A 12,160-nucleotide genomic window follows, 5' to 3' on the forward strand; every position below is an offset into this window, starting at 1 on the left:
TATTCGGCCCGGGACTATTCGGCCCGGGACGATTCGGCCCTGAGACGATTCGGCACACTTACAATTATCGGCTTTGATATGCATTTATAAGCATAAAATAAGCTTTTTTCCCCAAACTTTATTTTCAGAGAGACTATGGGGTAGCACTACTAGGGATAAAGATGCAATAAAGCAAACATTTTGAAAACATTGTCGAAAATAATCATTTTTTAGTCACGCGCGCGATGTAAATAAGTTACGCCCTCTGTTGGCCGCTTGGCGAATGCACGAAATAAACAAGGTTTTCGAAGTAATAAATTGAATATAAAATTACGTTTTTTTAGTAATTTATTATATACATTATATCAACTTTGTCGATATCAATAAAATACGGATTGTTAAACACCTTTAAAAACTTGATAAATAAAAAAAAAATGAATATGAATTTGGTCTAAAGTGAGACGTTTCGGCCCACAAAGTGGGATGTTTCGGCCCAAAAGTGGGCCGAATCGTCCCACCAAAAGTGGGCCGAATAGTCCCGGGCCGAATCGTCTCAGGGCCGAATCGTCCCTGAACCAAAAAATCAACGCAACTTCTTGTTGATAGTTTAGCGCCCTCAACATAGGCCTAGATTATTCAACTAGAGGGCGCAGTGCACACGTCAATCATTCTTGTTTTTGTTGTGGTCTTGAGTTTTCTCCCCTTGAAAGTTATGGCAGCTGAAATAGACAGCGTAGATGCTATCTTGCGTGATAACATTCCCGAAGAAATACGGGAAAAAGTTCTAACCATTTTGTATGGAAAGAAGGCTAGGTAAATTAAAAGTTTAAATTCCCAATCTCTCACCACCAGAACAGAAATGAATGCATGCCACGTCAGAATGACCCTGGGCCTGGCCTGGATATCTGGGTCAGCATAGTAGCCTATAATATAGGCCTAGGCCTATTATTAATACTGGTACTGCCTCTCCTGGTAGAGTCCTGATGAACCTATCCTCCTAATCTAGCCTTGCTGATAAGTAAAACTAATAGACCTTTTGCGATTTTGGTTGTTTTGTATACTCAGTAATTCATCTGTTCATGATGAAACCAGAATAGAGATATTATAGTTCACTATAATATCTCTAGGATGAAACCTATAATAAGCCTAGAATATAAAGTTATTTTCAATGGTACTTTACTTGTCAGTTTTGTTTAAAATGATTTTTCCCCACAATTATTTCATAATAAGATTGTGCAATTTGAATATGTACTAGGCCTACTATTAAAAGAATACAGATTATATATTATTACATTACTTTTATCATTTATATATATTTAATAACACAACAAATCAATCTATTTGTGCAAAGGGTTTTAGAGTTACCAGAAGAAGCACTGCAAGCTTCCAAAGAGAAAGACTTTGAGTTGCGTGGTTATGGCATCGATGCCAAAAAAGAGCAGATGAGGTCTCCTAGAGTTGTCAGGATTGGTGCTGTACAGAATAAAATCTTGTTGCCAACAGATGCACCTGTATCAGAACAGGTATGGGTTCAAGGGTCATCTTTTTTGATTAGGTATTATACCTTTTTGGTTAAAAGACAAATAAATATTCTACTTTGCAAACAAAAATTGGATGCATACAATAACCCAATCATACACCTGTGTAGCGTGATATAGATATTGTTGTGGACTGTATACCAAGTATACTATACTAGCCTTTTATTTTATACTGTACCTCACTTTAAGTAAGACAGGGATGATTTATGACAAGCCAACATTCCTAAGAACCCAAAGCTATGACCTTATAGATTATTACCATGGAAACCTGCCCTCTCTCTTAGAAGATATGATAATTAGCTAAAGAAACCACACTTCACCTTACTGTTTTAAAGGAAGAACACCTATTTTTATTATACGGAATTTACATGATTGAAACAATGTTTAAAGGTTTTAGAAACAACAGAATTATATAGGATCCACAGTCAAGTGAGTAATTTAACTTTAGTTACTTGTAGTTTCAGTATTATAATTGTAGATTAGAGATTTTATATATATTGATTTAAACCTCACCTAATCTTTGAGGCTATTATAAGGTTTAAAGTAAAGTAGATTCAATTAGGCATTTCAACTAATAATGATAATGTTGATCGAATGATTTATTGATGATATTGCTGGATTTATTGCATTTTATTATTTAGAATGTTTATTGTATTCCTTTATAGTTTACACGTTGGAATAAAGTTTGGGAACCATCGCTCTGACCTTTGACCTTTATTTTGTTTCGACGAGTTGAACTGACTGGTGAAAATTGCGTTACCGCTGACACGCTTTACGACTCGACTTGAAACGCTAGGCTACACGCAAACAGCAACCAGTACAGATATTGTAGTTAATCTTGCAGTCATGTGAAAGTGCCAAAATATAAAATGTACCATACTTGCTCGATCAAACACAACATTTGAATAAATCTAATTTACAGGTTTCCATATTGTGTATGTGTATTGTATTGTGACACAGGGGGCAAAGACCCCTGGTTTAGCACTTCTAAAGGTCTGTCTACACTATATCAAACTTTATGTGTCAACAAAATGTGATGTGCCCATATATGGACATGATGTCATATCACTACCATATTTGGGCATATCACTACCATATTTGGGCACATCACACTTTTTTTGTTAAACTAGTTGATAGTGTAGACAGAGCTTAAATGGCCCTCCAACTCTGGGCTGCTCATGCTCTGGGCCTCTAGTGAAATGTTAATAAATACTACTACCTTCCATCCTCTCTTGTTTGTGTTAATATTAACATTTGGTTTGTCTGTCTTTTGAACCAACTACTAAAACTACTACAGTTAAATTCTTTACCTTCCTATTTTGTTAAACCTCTTATTGGGTTTTCTTTTGTGTAATGTGTTCATTAATCTCTTTATCTGTTTCCTATTGTCATGTATCTATTACCTACATTGTGTTTTTCGTACACCAATCAATGCATTGTGTTTTTCTTACACCAATCAATGCATTGTGTTATGTCTGCACAAAAACATGATCACAATGTTATATATCTACTGCCCTCTATATAATTGTCTGCTGAACTTTATTCAAGTTTTTTTTTATTCATTTACGATACAATACAATATTATTTTTGTCATTTTAACAACGGTGTACAAGTGAAATTTGGTTGGTTGATTTACATTTTGACTTGCATGCAATTATAAAATGAATGAAAAAAAAATGTGTAACCAATGAATCTAAAGAGATCTTACAAATAAATATGTGAATTGAATGATAAACAAATGATTGTCAGCAGCGTTTAGTGTTTTGATTCAGTTGATTCAGTCTACCAGTTTGGCTAAGCTTAACAAATTTATTTATGTTTTATTTATTTAGTTACTTACTTTAGTTTTTTTAAATCCTCCTTTTGGTCGTATTAATGTAACAGAGGTTTATTCAAGCGCTTGTGCGATTCCTATAATAAGTTCTCTTTTTTTGTGATTCTGATATTTTTAAGTCTAAAATTGTGAACACAAGTTTTAATTATTTTGTCATTTTTGTATATTGTTACTGTTTCATCTTTATCAACTTTTTGGTGGAGGTTTTTATCTCTGTCAGTTGATTTAAAATCAAATATACTGTGAAATAATCAAGCTTCTTTTCTATCAACAGATAGCGTCACTTCATGCCAGAATAAGTGACATTACTGAGACTGCTGCAAAATGTGGAGTGAACATTATATGTTTTCAAGAAGCTTGGAGTAAGTACAACAATTGATAATTAAGATATTCTTAATTAAAACTAAATTTCAAAGGATAGATATTGAGTAATTATGGTCTTTTGAAACATTTTCTAAAGTGCATCTAGCAATTCTAGTTATTCTTTCTTTGCATTCAACACCTTTAGATTAGTATTACAGTCAACTCTCCCAATACTCAGAGAAACTCTCCCAATACCGGACTCTCTGAAAACCAGAAACTCTCCCAATACCAGACACTCTGAAAACCAGAAACTCTCCCAATACCGGACTCTCTGAAAACGTGAAACTCTCCCAATACCGGACTCTCTGAAAACCGGAAACTCTCCCAATACCAGACTCTCTGAAAACCGGAAACTCTGCCAATACCAGACTCTCTGAAAACCGGAAACTCTGCCAATACAAGACTTTTCCAAACAGTCCCAAATTCATTTTTACCAATAAAAACACATTCCGAATACCAGAGTATTGGGAGAGTCGTATTTATTTGAATTGAATATTATTACGTGTATTCTTTTATTTATAGCAATGCCTTTTGCATTTTGTACAAGAGAAAAACTGCCGTGGTGCGAGTTTGCTGAATCTGCTGAGGAAGGGCCTACAACCAAGCTATGCCAGGATGTAAGGTTACCCTTAAGGCAGAATATTATTATAAAACTTTAAAAAGTCACTAGATAGTTTCCATTACCAAGGCCTCATTCAAGGATAGTTATAAAATGATTAGATAAAGTTCTGTAGCTTTTATGGTTGCCTTTTTTTTTTATTATGGAAGGTTTGTGTTTTCAGCTAAGCACAGCACAAATACTGTAGGCCTACTGATCTGCAACAATGTAACAAAGTAATAAAGTATCTTTTTATTACGTTTTGTAGCTTGCAAAACGTTTCAACATGGTTGTAGTCTCACCAATCTTAGAACGTGACCCAGCTGATGTCATATGGAACACTGCAGGTAGGTCAAAGGTCACATACCTTCAAATGTATTATCGACTTTTTGTGGTGTTTAATCACTGGCGTGTTCAGGATTCATCGAAGAGAAAAGCTTTCTATAATAAGACCACAGTGACACGCATCTTATTTTGGATTTATTTATGAACTATGATGGCAAAATCTACGTAAATTAGAAATTCTGATCAGAAGGAGCCTGAGTGTTAACTTTGGATACACGACTTTATACGTACTCGTTTTGTCTTGATTCACTCAGTTCTTAACTTAATTATTATTTCTGCTGCTTTTTTAAATAACATATATTTTTTTACTATAGTTGTTATTTCAAACACTGGAAAAGTTCTTGGAAAATCAAGAAAGAATCATATCCCAAGAATTGGAGATTTTAATGAGGTAATTTCTTTCAAGTTAATTTTTTTTTTTAGAGCAAGAAGTAACAGTTGAATAATCAAATTATATTAACATTGTTTCACTGAATTATATTAGGATTATTTTGATTTGTCAGTTTTACCCAAAGATACGAATTTATGAATTGTATATATAACAAATAATTATTTTTGGCTTTATAGTCTACTTACTATATGGAAGGGAACACTGGTCATTCTGTTTTTGAAACACAATTTGGTAAGGCATTCTCTTGTACCTCTTTAATTAAGGACCACATTTTATTGGTCCGCATTTGATGCCAACTCTCTGCTATTAAGATTTGGAAAACCCTACTGAAAATGCTCCCTAATGAAAACTTGTTATCTTTCTAATGGAGCAGTAACGATTAAATTTTACATGCAGCTTGGAATTACAAATTGCAACTTACAAAAAATGTCATACTTTATTCATTTCACGCAAATTCTGAGAGCCTTTATTTATCTTAAGCCAAGATCCACAAATTACTTCTGACAATTTACTACTATTCTCAATGAAGAATTGCCCTCATTCAGTTGTGTTACATACCACATACCTTTTGTAAAATCCATAGCTCAAAAGTAGAAATTAACTGTCTTTTATATCATATTGTTAGGTCGTATTGCAGTTAATATTTGCTTTGGCAGACATCATCCGTTGAATTGGCATATGTATGGTATGAATGGAGCGGAGATAGTCTTCAATCCTTCAGCCACGGTCGGAACTTTAAGGTAGGCATTTGAAATATGACATGAAGAACAAAACTCATTACTACCAGGACAAAATAGAAATAAAAATTACCTGAAAAAAAAGAAAGTTTGAAAATAAATCAAGAATTTTTATCAACTAAATATGTGGTAGCTCTCTTGTAACACACTTTAGATGCTGGCCATCTATCTGTACAATAGAACTATATTCTATAGTAAAGTTGTTAAAGTTTTCCACTTTTTTATTGGTAAGATGTAGTAGAAATCTAACTCATAAAGAATAATTTTGAGACCTGTAATTTGTCTTTTCCAAAAATTAAAGTTTTTTACAAGATAAAATGTTTAATCTTGCATTCTCTAATGTTTGCAGTAATGCTGCATAAATGAATGGTAATGATTTCTGTGATTATGCATTTTTGTGTGTTTGTTTATTTATTACAGTGACACTGTATTGCTCTTGTTACAGTGATAGTATATTGCTATTTTGCCAATATAATTTGTACTGTACTTTATTTTTCTCAAACACTTTGTAATTGATGTTGTACATTGTGCTGCATGAACGCCCTTTTACCTGCTCATAATTTGTATATCCGACTACTATTAATTGGAAAGAAACTCAATTGTAACAATAAATATACAATCAATCAATATGTTTTCAAATCCTGTTTTCAAATAATGTGTTGATATGTATTTTTAAATATTTATAGCTCTACTTAAAAGTAAAATAATTTTTTTGATTTTTATGTACGGCCATTTAAAAAAATATATTTTAGTCTACTCCATAACATTGTTATTATACTGATACGGGGGGTCAATGAACTTACTGTAACCTCCTTCCACTCATATATTATACTCTGTACACGTATGTTTGTTTAAATGCATTTAAATGAGTGGAAAATAAACGAAACGAAACTATTTTATAATGATCTATAATTTCTTTTATAAATTTCAGTGAGCCAATGTGGGCAATTGAAGCAAGGAATGCTGCTATAGCTAACACTTATTTTACTGTGGGAATCAACAGGGTTGGAACTGTGAGTTACTTTTCAATTCATTATATCTTTCCTTCAAAATGTTTATATTATGTTGATTTTGTGAATAATGAATAAAGAAAATATAATTATGTAACTTTAAAGGCTGTGATTACACTATCAAACTTTATGTGAAAAAAAAATGTGATGTGCCAATACATAGGCACGATGATGTCATATTGCTACCTTATTTGGGCACATCACTTTTTTTTGTCAAACTAGTTTGGTAGTGTAGACAGAGCTTTAAAGCAATCAATTATTACAATTTTGTTTTGCAGGAAACATTTCCTAATGAGTTCACATCTGCTGATGGGAAAAAAAGTAAGTTTAATTGATTAAATTATGTTTCATTGATTTTATGCAGATTTTATCTTTTATGGTCCAGTATTAATAATAGACATTTATACAAGAATTACGCATGATCTCATTCTATTTCACATTTGGAAAACCAGACTTTCGGGTCACGCCAAGTTGGGAGAATACACTTTATAATAAGAAGAATAGAACTGACTAAAGCTCTGTCTACACTACCAAACTAGTTTGACAAAAAAGTGTGATGTTCCCAAATATGGAAGTGATATACCCAAATATGGTAGTGGTATGACATCATCATGTCCATATATGGCCACATCACATTTTTTGTAACATTTATAGTGTGGACAGAGCTTAACATGAACAACTAAAACACACCCTCCAGTAATTTTTAATAATTGTTTTATAATGTTAATTTTTTTTAGGTCACAATCAGATGGGACACTTCTATGGTAAGCTTTTGAATTTGTATTGCTTATAAACTCATAAACCAAATACTGTTTTTATTTAGTCTATGTAAGCTCCCCATATTTGTTACATTTATTATTCGACAATTAGACAATTAACAATAATTCTTAATTAATGATAACAAATGTCTAAAGTATACATAATTTTTGTTTATGTACAGTGCAGTTTTTTAGAAAAAGACATAGTTTTAGTGCTCATTCACATTAAATTAGTATTGTATGTTTTTTGTATGATTTGTATATATGTATGTACTATCCAAAATAATGGAAATGAATGAATATACTGCAGATAAACTGTGATAACCACCAACCATTGGAATATAGTCAGTCAGTCATATCTTATTTCTGTACGTTTGTGGTAAAAAACCTGTACCATATGTGTGAAAGGTACAGACACAAAGCAAAAAAAACCCCAAAATTCAATTTGAAAAAAAGTACTGAATTTGAGTCAACAAGCGGTTAAGGCCAGGGCACCATTTATCGTACCTAAAGAGTCAACAATATCGGCATGGGTTCTAGGCCGACTCGCTTCTAGTTCTGGGAACCAAATCCGGAGTAGTCATATTTTTAAGCAAGCAAGTGGACTCAAGAGAAGACATAACGCATGCATAACTAGTGAACACATATCAATTACCATGGTAACAGCATTCATTTTTAATTAATGCAGGTTCTAGTTATTTGGCTGCTCCAGATGGAAGCAGAACACCGGTATTTATTTTTGTTTTAAATATTACAATTTTTATGAAATACACTAAAAAAAAAGATAATGACCATCTTAATGGTCTCATTATATAATGAGCTCAAATAATAATATATGGTCATTTTTAGTAGTTATGCGTATTTCAGTGACAGACAGGCAATAATTTGCAGTGCTCAACATGGCATAGATGTTGAGAAGAGAATTATAAAGATCATAGTGTTTGTTGTACAAAGACTTGAGCTACTAATACAAATTCCAACTAGGCTATCAGCATTATGGTCTCAAGACTAAAACACCTGTGAATGTCACAAAGAGTACTCTAGTGATTGAATACATTTTTTCTTCTGTAGGGATTGTCAAGAGTACGAGATGGACTTTTAGTGGCAGAGGTTGACCTCAATTTAAGTCGGCAGATAAAAGATACATGGTGTTTCAAGGTGAATAGATTTTGATTTTACATACAAGAACTATGCCGTTCTACACTGAATATGCGCACTTTGTGCACTATTCAATGTAAGTGCGTCTATGGTTTTAGATTAAGAATTGTGAATAGTGAAAACGATCTGGTTAGGTGTACCACGAACCATTTGTTACGAGATTCAAAGCTCTACACTAAGTGGGAAAAACTCCTATTTTAGTTTGATCTTCCGGTTTTGTATTATTTGTTGTATATATAGTATATATGGAATATTTATTCTGAAATAAAGTGATCAAATCAAATCAAATATGCCATATATGTACTATGCCATATCGATACTGAATATGTCCAACATTTCATATGCAATATGCTATGTACTATACCATACATTCTTTATGCCATATCTATACTGAACATGTGCACTATTTCATATGCAATATGCTATGTACTATACCATACATTCTTTATGCCATATCTATACTGAACATGTGCACTATTTCATATGCAATATGCTATACTATACCATACATTCTTTATGCTATATCTATACTGAACATGTGCACTATTTCATATGCAATATGCTATGTACTATACCATACATTCTTTATGCTATATCTATACTGAACATGTGCACTATTTCATATGCAATATGCTATGTACTATACCATACATTCTTTATGCCATATCTATGCTGAACATGTGCACTATTTCATATGCAATATGCTATGTACTATACCATACATTCTTTATGCCATATCTATGCTGAACATGTGCACTATTTCATATGCAATATTCTATGTACTATACCATACATTCTTTATGCCATATCTATGCTGAACATGTGCACTATTTCATATGCAATATGCTATGTACTATACCATACATTCGTTATGCCATATCTATGCTGAACATGTGCACTATTTCATATGCAATATGCTATGTACTATACCATACATTCTTTATGCTATATCTATACTGAACATGTGCACTATTTCATATGCAATATGCTATGTACTATACCATACATTCTTTATGCTATATCTATACTGAACATGTGCACTATTTCATATGCAATATGCTATGTACTATACCATACATTCTTTATGCTATATCTATACTGAACATGTGCACTATTTCATATGCAATATGCTATGTACTATACCATACATTCTTTATGCCATATCTATACTGAACATGTGCACTATTTCATATGCAATATGCTATGTACTATACCATACATTCTTTATGCTATATCTATACTGAATATGTGCACTATTCTATATTCAGTGTGCCATATATTTATTATACCATGCGATATATCATATGTTCTATGACATATCTATACTGAATATGTGCACTATTCTATATTCAGTGTGCCATATATTTATTATACCATGCGATATATCATATGTTCTATGACATATCTACAGTTTATGAAAATGTGCACTATTCAATATGCCACATATGTACTACATGTATATGTGTACTATTCTATATTCAATATACCGCTTGAGTATTATATACCATACTGTATATGCTACGCCATCTTTACTGTATACGTGTACTATTCAATATACAATATATCATATATGCACTTCCATTTTGTTTAGATGACTGGACGTCATGATATGTATGCTGACTTACTCACACAGGCAACATCACCAGATTACAAACCCCTTATTGTTAAGGAGTAGAAGTTGTGTGTTTTGGACTGACTACCATGAATGCGATTGTCTTTTGTCTGACGTAATTAATAATATCATGGAGTATTAATTATGTAATTGAGTAATTATTATTAATTTTATTGATAGACAGACATTATTATTGTCAATTTGGTGAGCTACTTTGTACTACAGTATTACTATAGAATATCCTTTGTTTCTGTTTAAAGCATTATGGACAAAATCAATGACACTTACACTTATACAAATATTTATTGTATAAACTATGTTTATATTTTGCTATTTCTTGGTTTCACAACTCAATTATATTTAGTTGAAATTGTATTTTGATTGTGCTACTAATTTTTTTCTCTTTTGCGGGTCGTGTCCCACTAAAGTCATTACTTTCACACTATTTTTTCTATTCAAAGTCTATTTATCTAATGGTATACAGGTAGTAATATTTATTTAGATAGTATTAGGGTGGTATAAAATATAATACTGGTCATACCTATCGATTTCCGTGGACACTGTACAATATTTTATACAGTATTGAAACACGTTATAAATTTAAATAACTATATTGTGTGATGGATATAAATATATAATTAATATAGTTGATTTTCGTGTATATGTATCATAGGCCTTGAGTAATCATCTCATTTTCTACGTGCCTAAATAAAATGTTGCTATTTTATGAGGTTCCTTTAATTATTTAAAAATAGATTAGAATTTTAAGTCATAAAGTTTTTAAACCGAACGTTATAGTATCATGTGTCAGAGACACACACGAATAATTTCAAAGCAAGGCGATGCGTGTTGAATCCACGGTTACATTTATGTCTAAATTTTACTTTAAGCTTGGTTCCTACTAGGTCGCAACGCAATGACGTTAGCGGAACACAAGTAATTTGATAAATCACAAGCGATAGAATATCCAAACTGTTACGTGATTGGTCAACTCGCTTGCGTTGCGTCTACTTCCTTGTCTTAAGTTTGGTTTCCACTATAACGCAGCGCAAGGACGTAAGTGCAACGAAAGTGATTTAACCAATCGCAAGCCATGGATTATTCGAACTGTCGCTTGTCATTGGTCAACTCGCTTGCGTTGCGCCTACGCCCTTGCGTTGCGTGCTAGTGGAAACCAAGCTTTGAGTTACGCTAATGCGTGCTAGTGGGAACCAAGTAAAACTTATACCTAAATGTAACTAGTGGAATCCAAGCTTTAATAACAATATAATGTAACCTTTGTAGCATATGGAACAATCATTTCTTTTCCCAACAATTACTTTCCAAACAATGCTAAGCTATGATTTTGCAGAAACCGAAATTTAAGGTACAGTATAAGGAAGTGCTATTAAATAAAGGAAACAATGTTCTATATGTTTCTTCATGTGATCATATCATCACGAAATTTCACTTTCTTTCAATTATATGCCTTGCATAGTGTATTTAACAGCTAGATGGCATTTTCTAGTCTACGAAATTCTACTACTACAAGAATTTTGCATCAAGAAGATTGTTGTGTTGTCTGATATTAATTTTCGTTGTTCTGGAGACAGTGGAGAGCTTTACACCATTTGAAGAAGGAGATAAGTGAACGTGCTACAAATACTACCCCAATGGTACTTCTCTTGAAGATATAAGATGTCCTAAGAAATGAAACTGTGTTTATTTTATTACTAGCGTCTGTTATAGCAGTATTATGCTTTCTTTGCTGGCCAAATCTATAGAAAAACATTTTTATTTGGCCTATTGTCAAAACTTAATTTATACAGGAAGACAATCACGATCTTTCAGTTACTCA

At 32.5% G+C, this 12,160-nt stretch overlaps 1 protein-coding gene and 1 long non-coding RNA gene across 2 annotated transcripts in view; one reads left to right on the forward strand and one right to left on the reverse strand.

Annotated features, from left to right (window-relative positions):
- LOC144834548 (uncharacterized) overlaps nucleotides 1-12,160 on the reverse strand; it is a 61,538-nt gene that overhangs the window by 3,726 nt on the left and 45,652 nt on the right. The gene's annotated exons all lie outside the window — the stretch shown is intronic.
- LOC144836194 (beta-ureidopropionase-like) lies at nucleotides 639-11,141 on the forward strand. Its single transcript, XM_078691435.1, has 14 exons — nucleotides 639-792; nucleotides 1,331-1,502; nucleotides 3,626-3,713; nucleotides 4,237-4,331; nucleotides 4,581-4,659; nucleotides 4,972-5,048; nucleotides 5,225-5,279; nucleotides 5,674-5,788; nucleotides 6,717-6,798; nucleotides 7,074-7,116; nucleotides 7,533-7,559; nucleotides 8,242-8,282; nucleotides 8,625-8,711; nucleotides 10,303-11,141. The coding sequence occupies exons 1-14, from the start codon at nucleotides 692-694 to the stop codon at nucleotides 10,384-10,386; spliced, it is 1,146 nt and encodes a 381-aa protein (XP_078547561.1). The 5' UTR covers nucleotides 639-691; the 3' UTR covers nucleotides 10,387-11,141.

Source organism: Antedon bifida, chromosome 2 (genome assembly GCF_963402885.1).
Source record: "Antedon bifida chromosome 2, ecAntBifi1.1, whole genome shotgun sequence".
Taxonomy (NCBI): Eukaryota; Metazoa; Echinodermata; class Crinoidea; order Comatulida; family Antedonidae; genus Antedon; species Antedon bifida.

Bases quoted from the DNA above. Each gene is read 5' to 3' on its own strand.
- LOC144836194 (XM_078691435.1), top strand. From the start codon at position 692: ATGGCAGCTGAAATAGACAGCGTAGATGCTATCTTGCGTGATAACATT. The intron at 3,714-4,236 runs GTAAGTACAACA...TTTTATTTATAG, and splicing joins ATGTTTTCAAGAAGCTTGGA to CAATGCCTTTTGCATTTTGT. The intron at 4,332-4,580 runs GTAAGGTTACCC...TACGTTTTGTAG, and splicing joins CAACCAAGCTATGCCAGGAT to CTTGCAAAACGTTTCAACAT.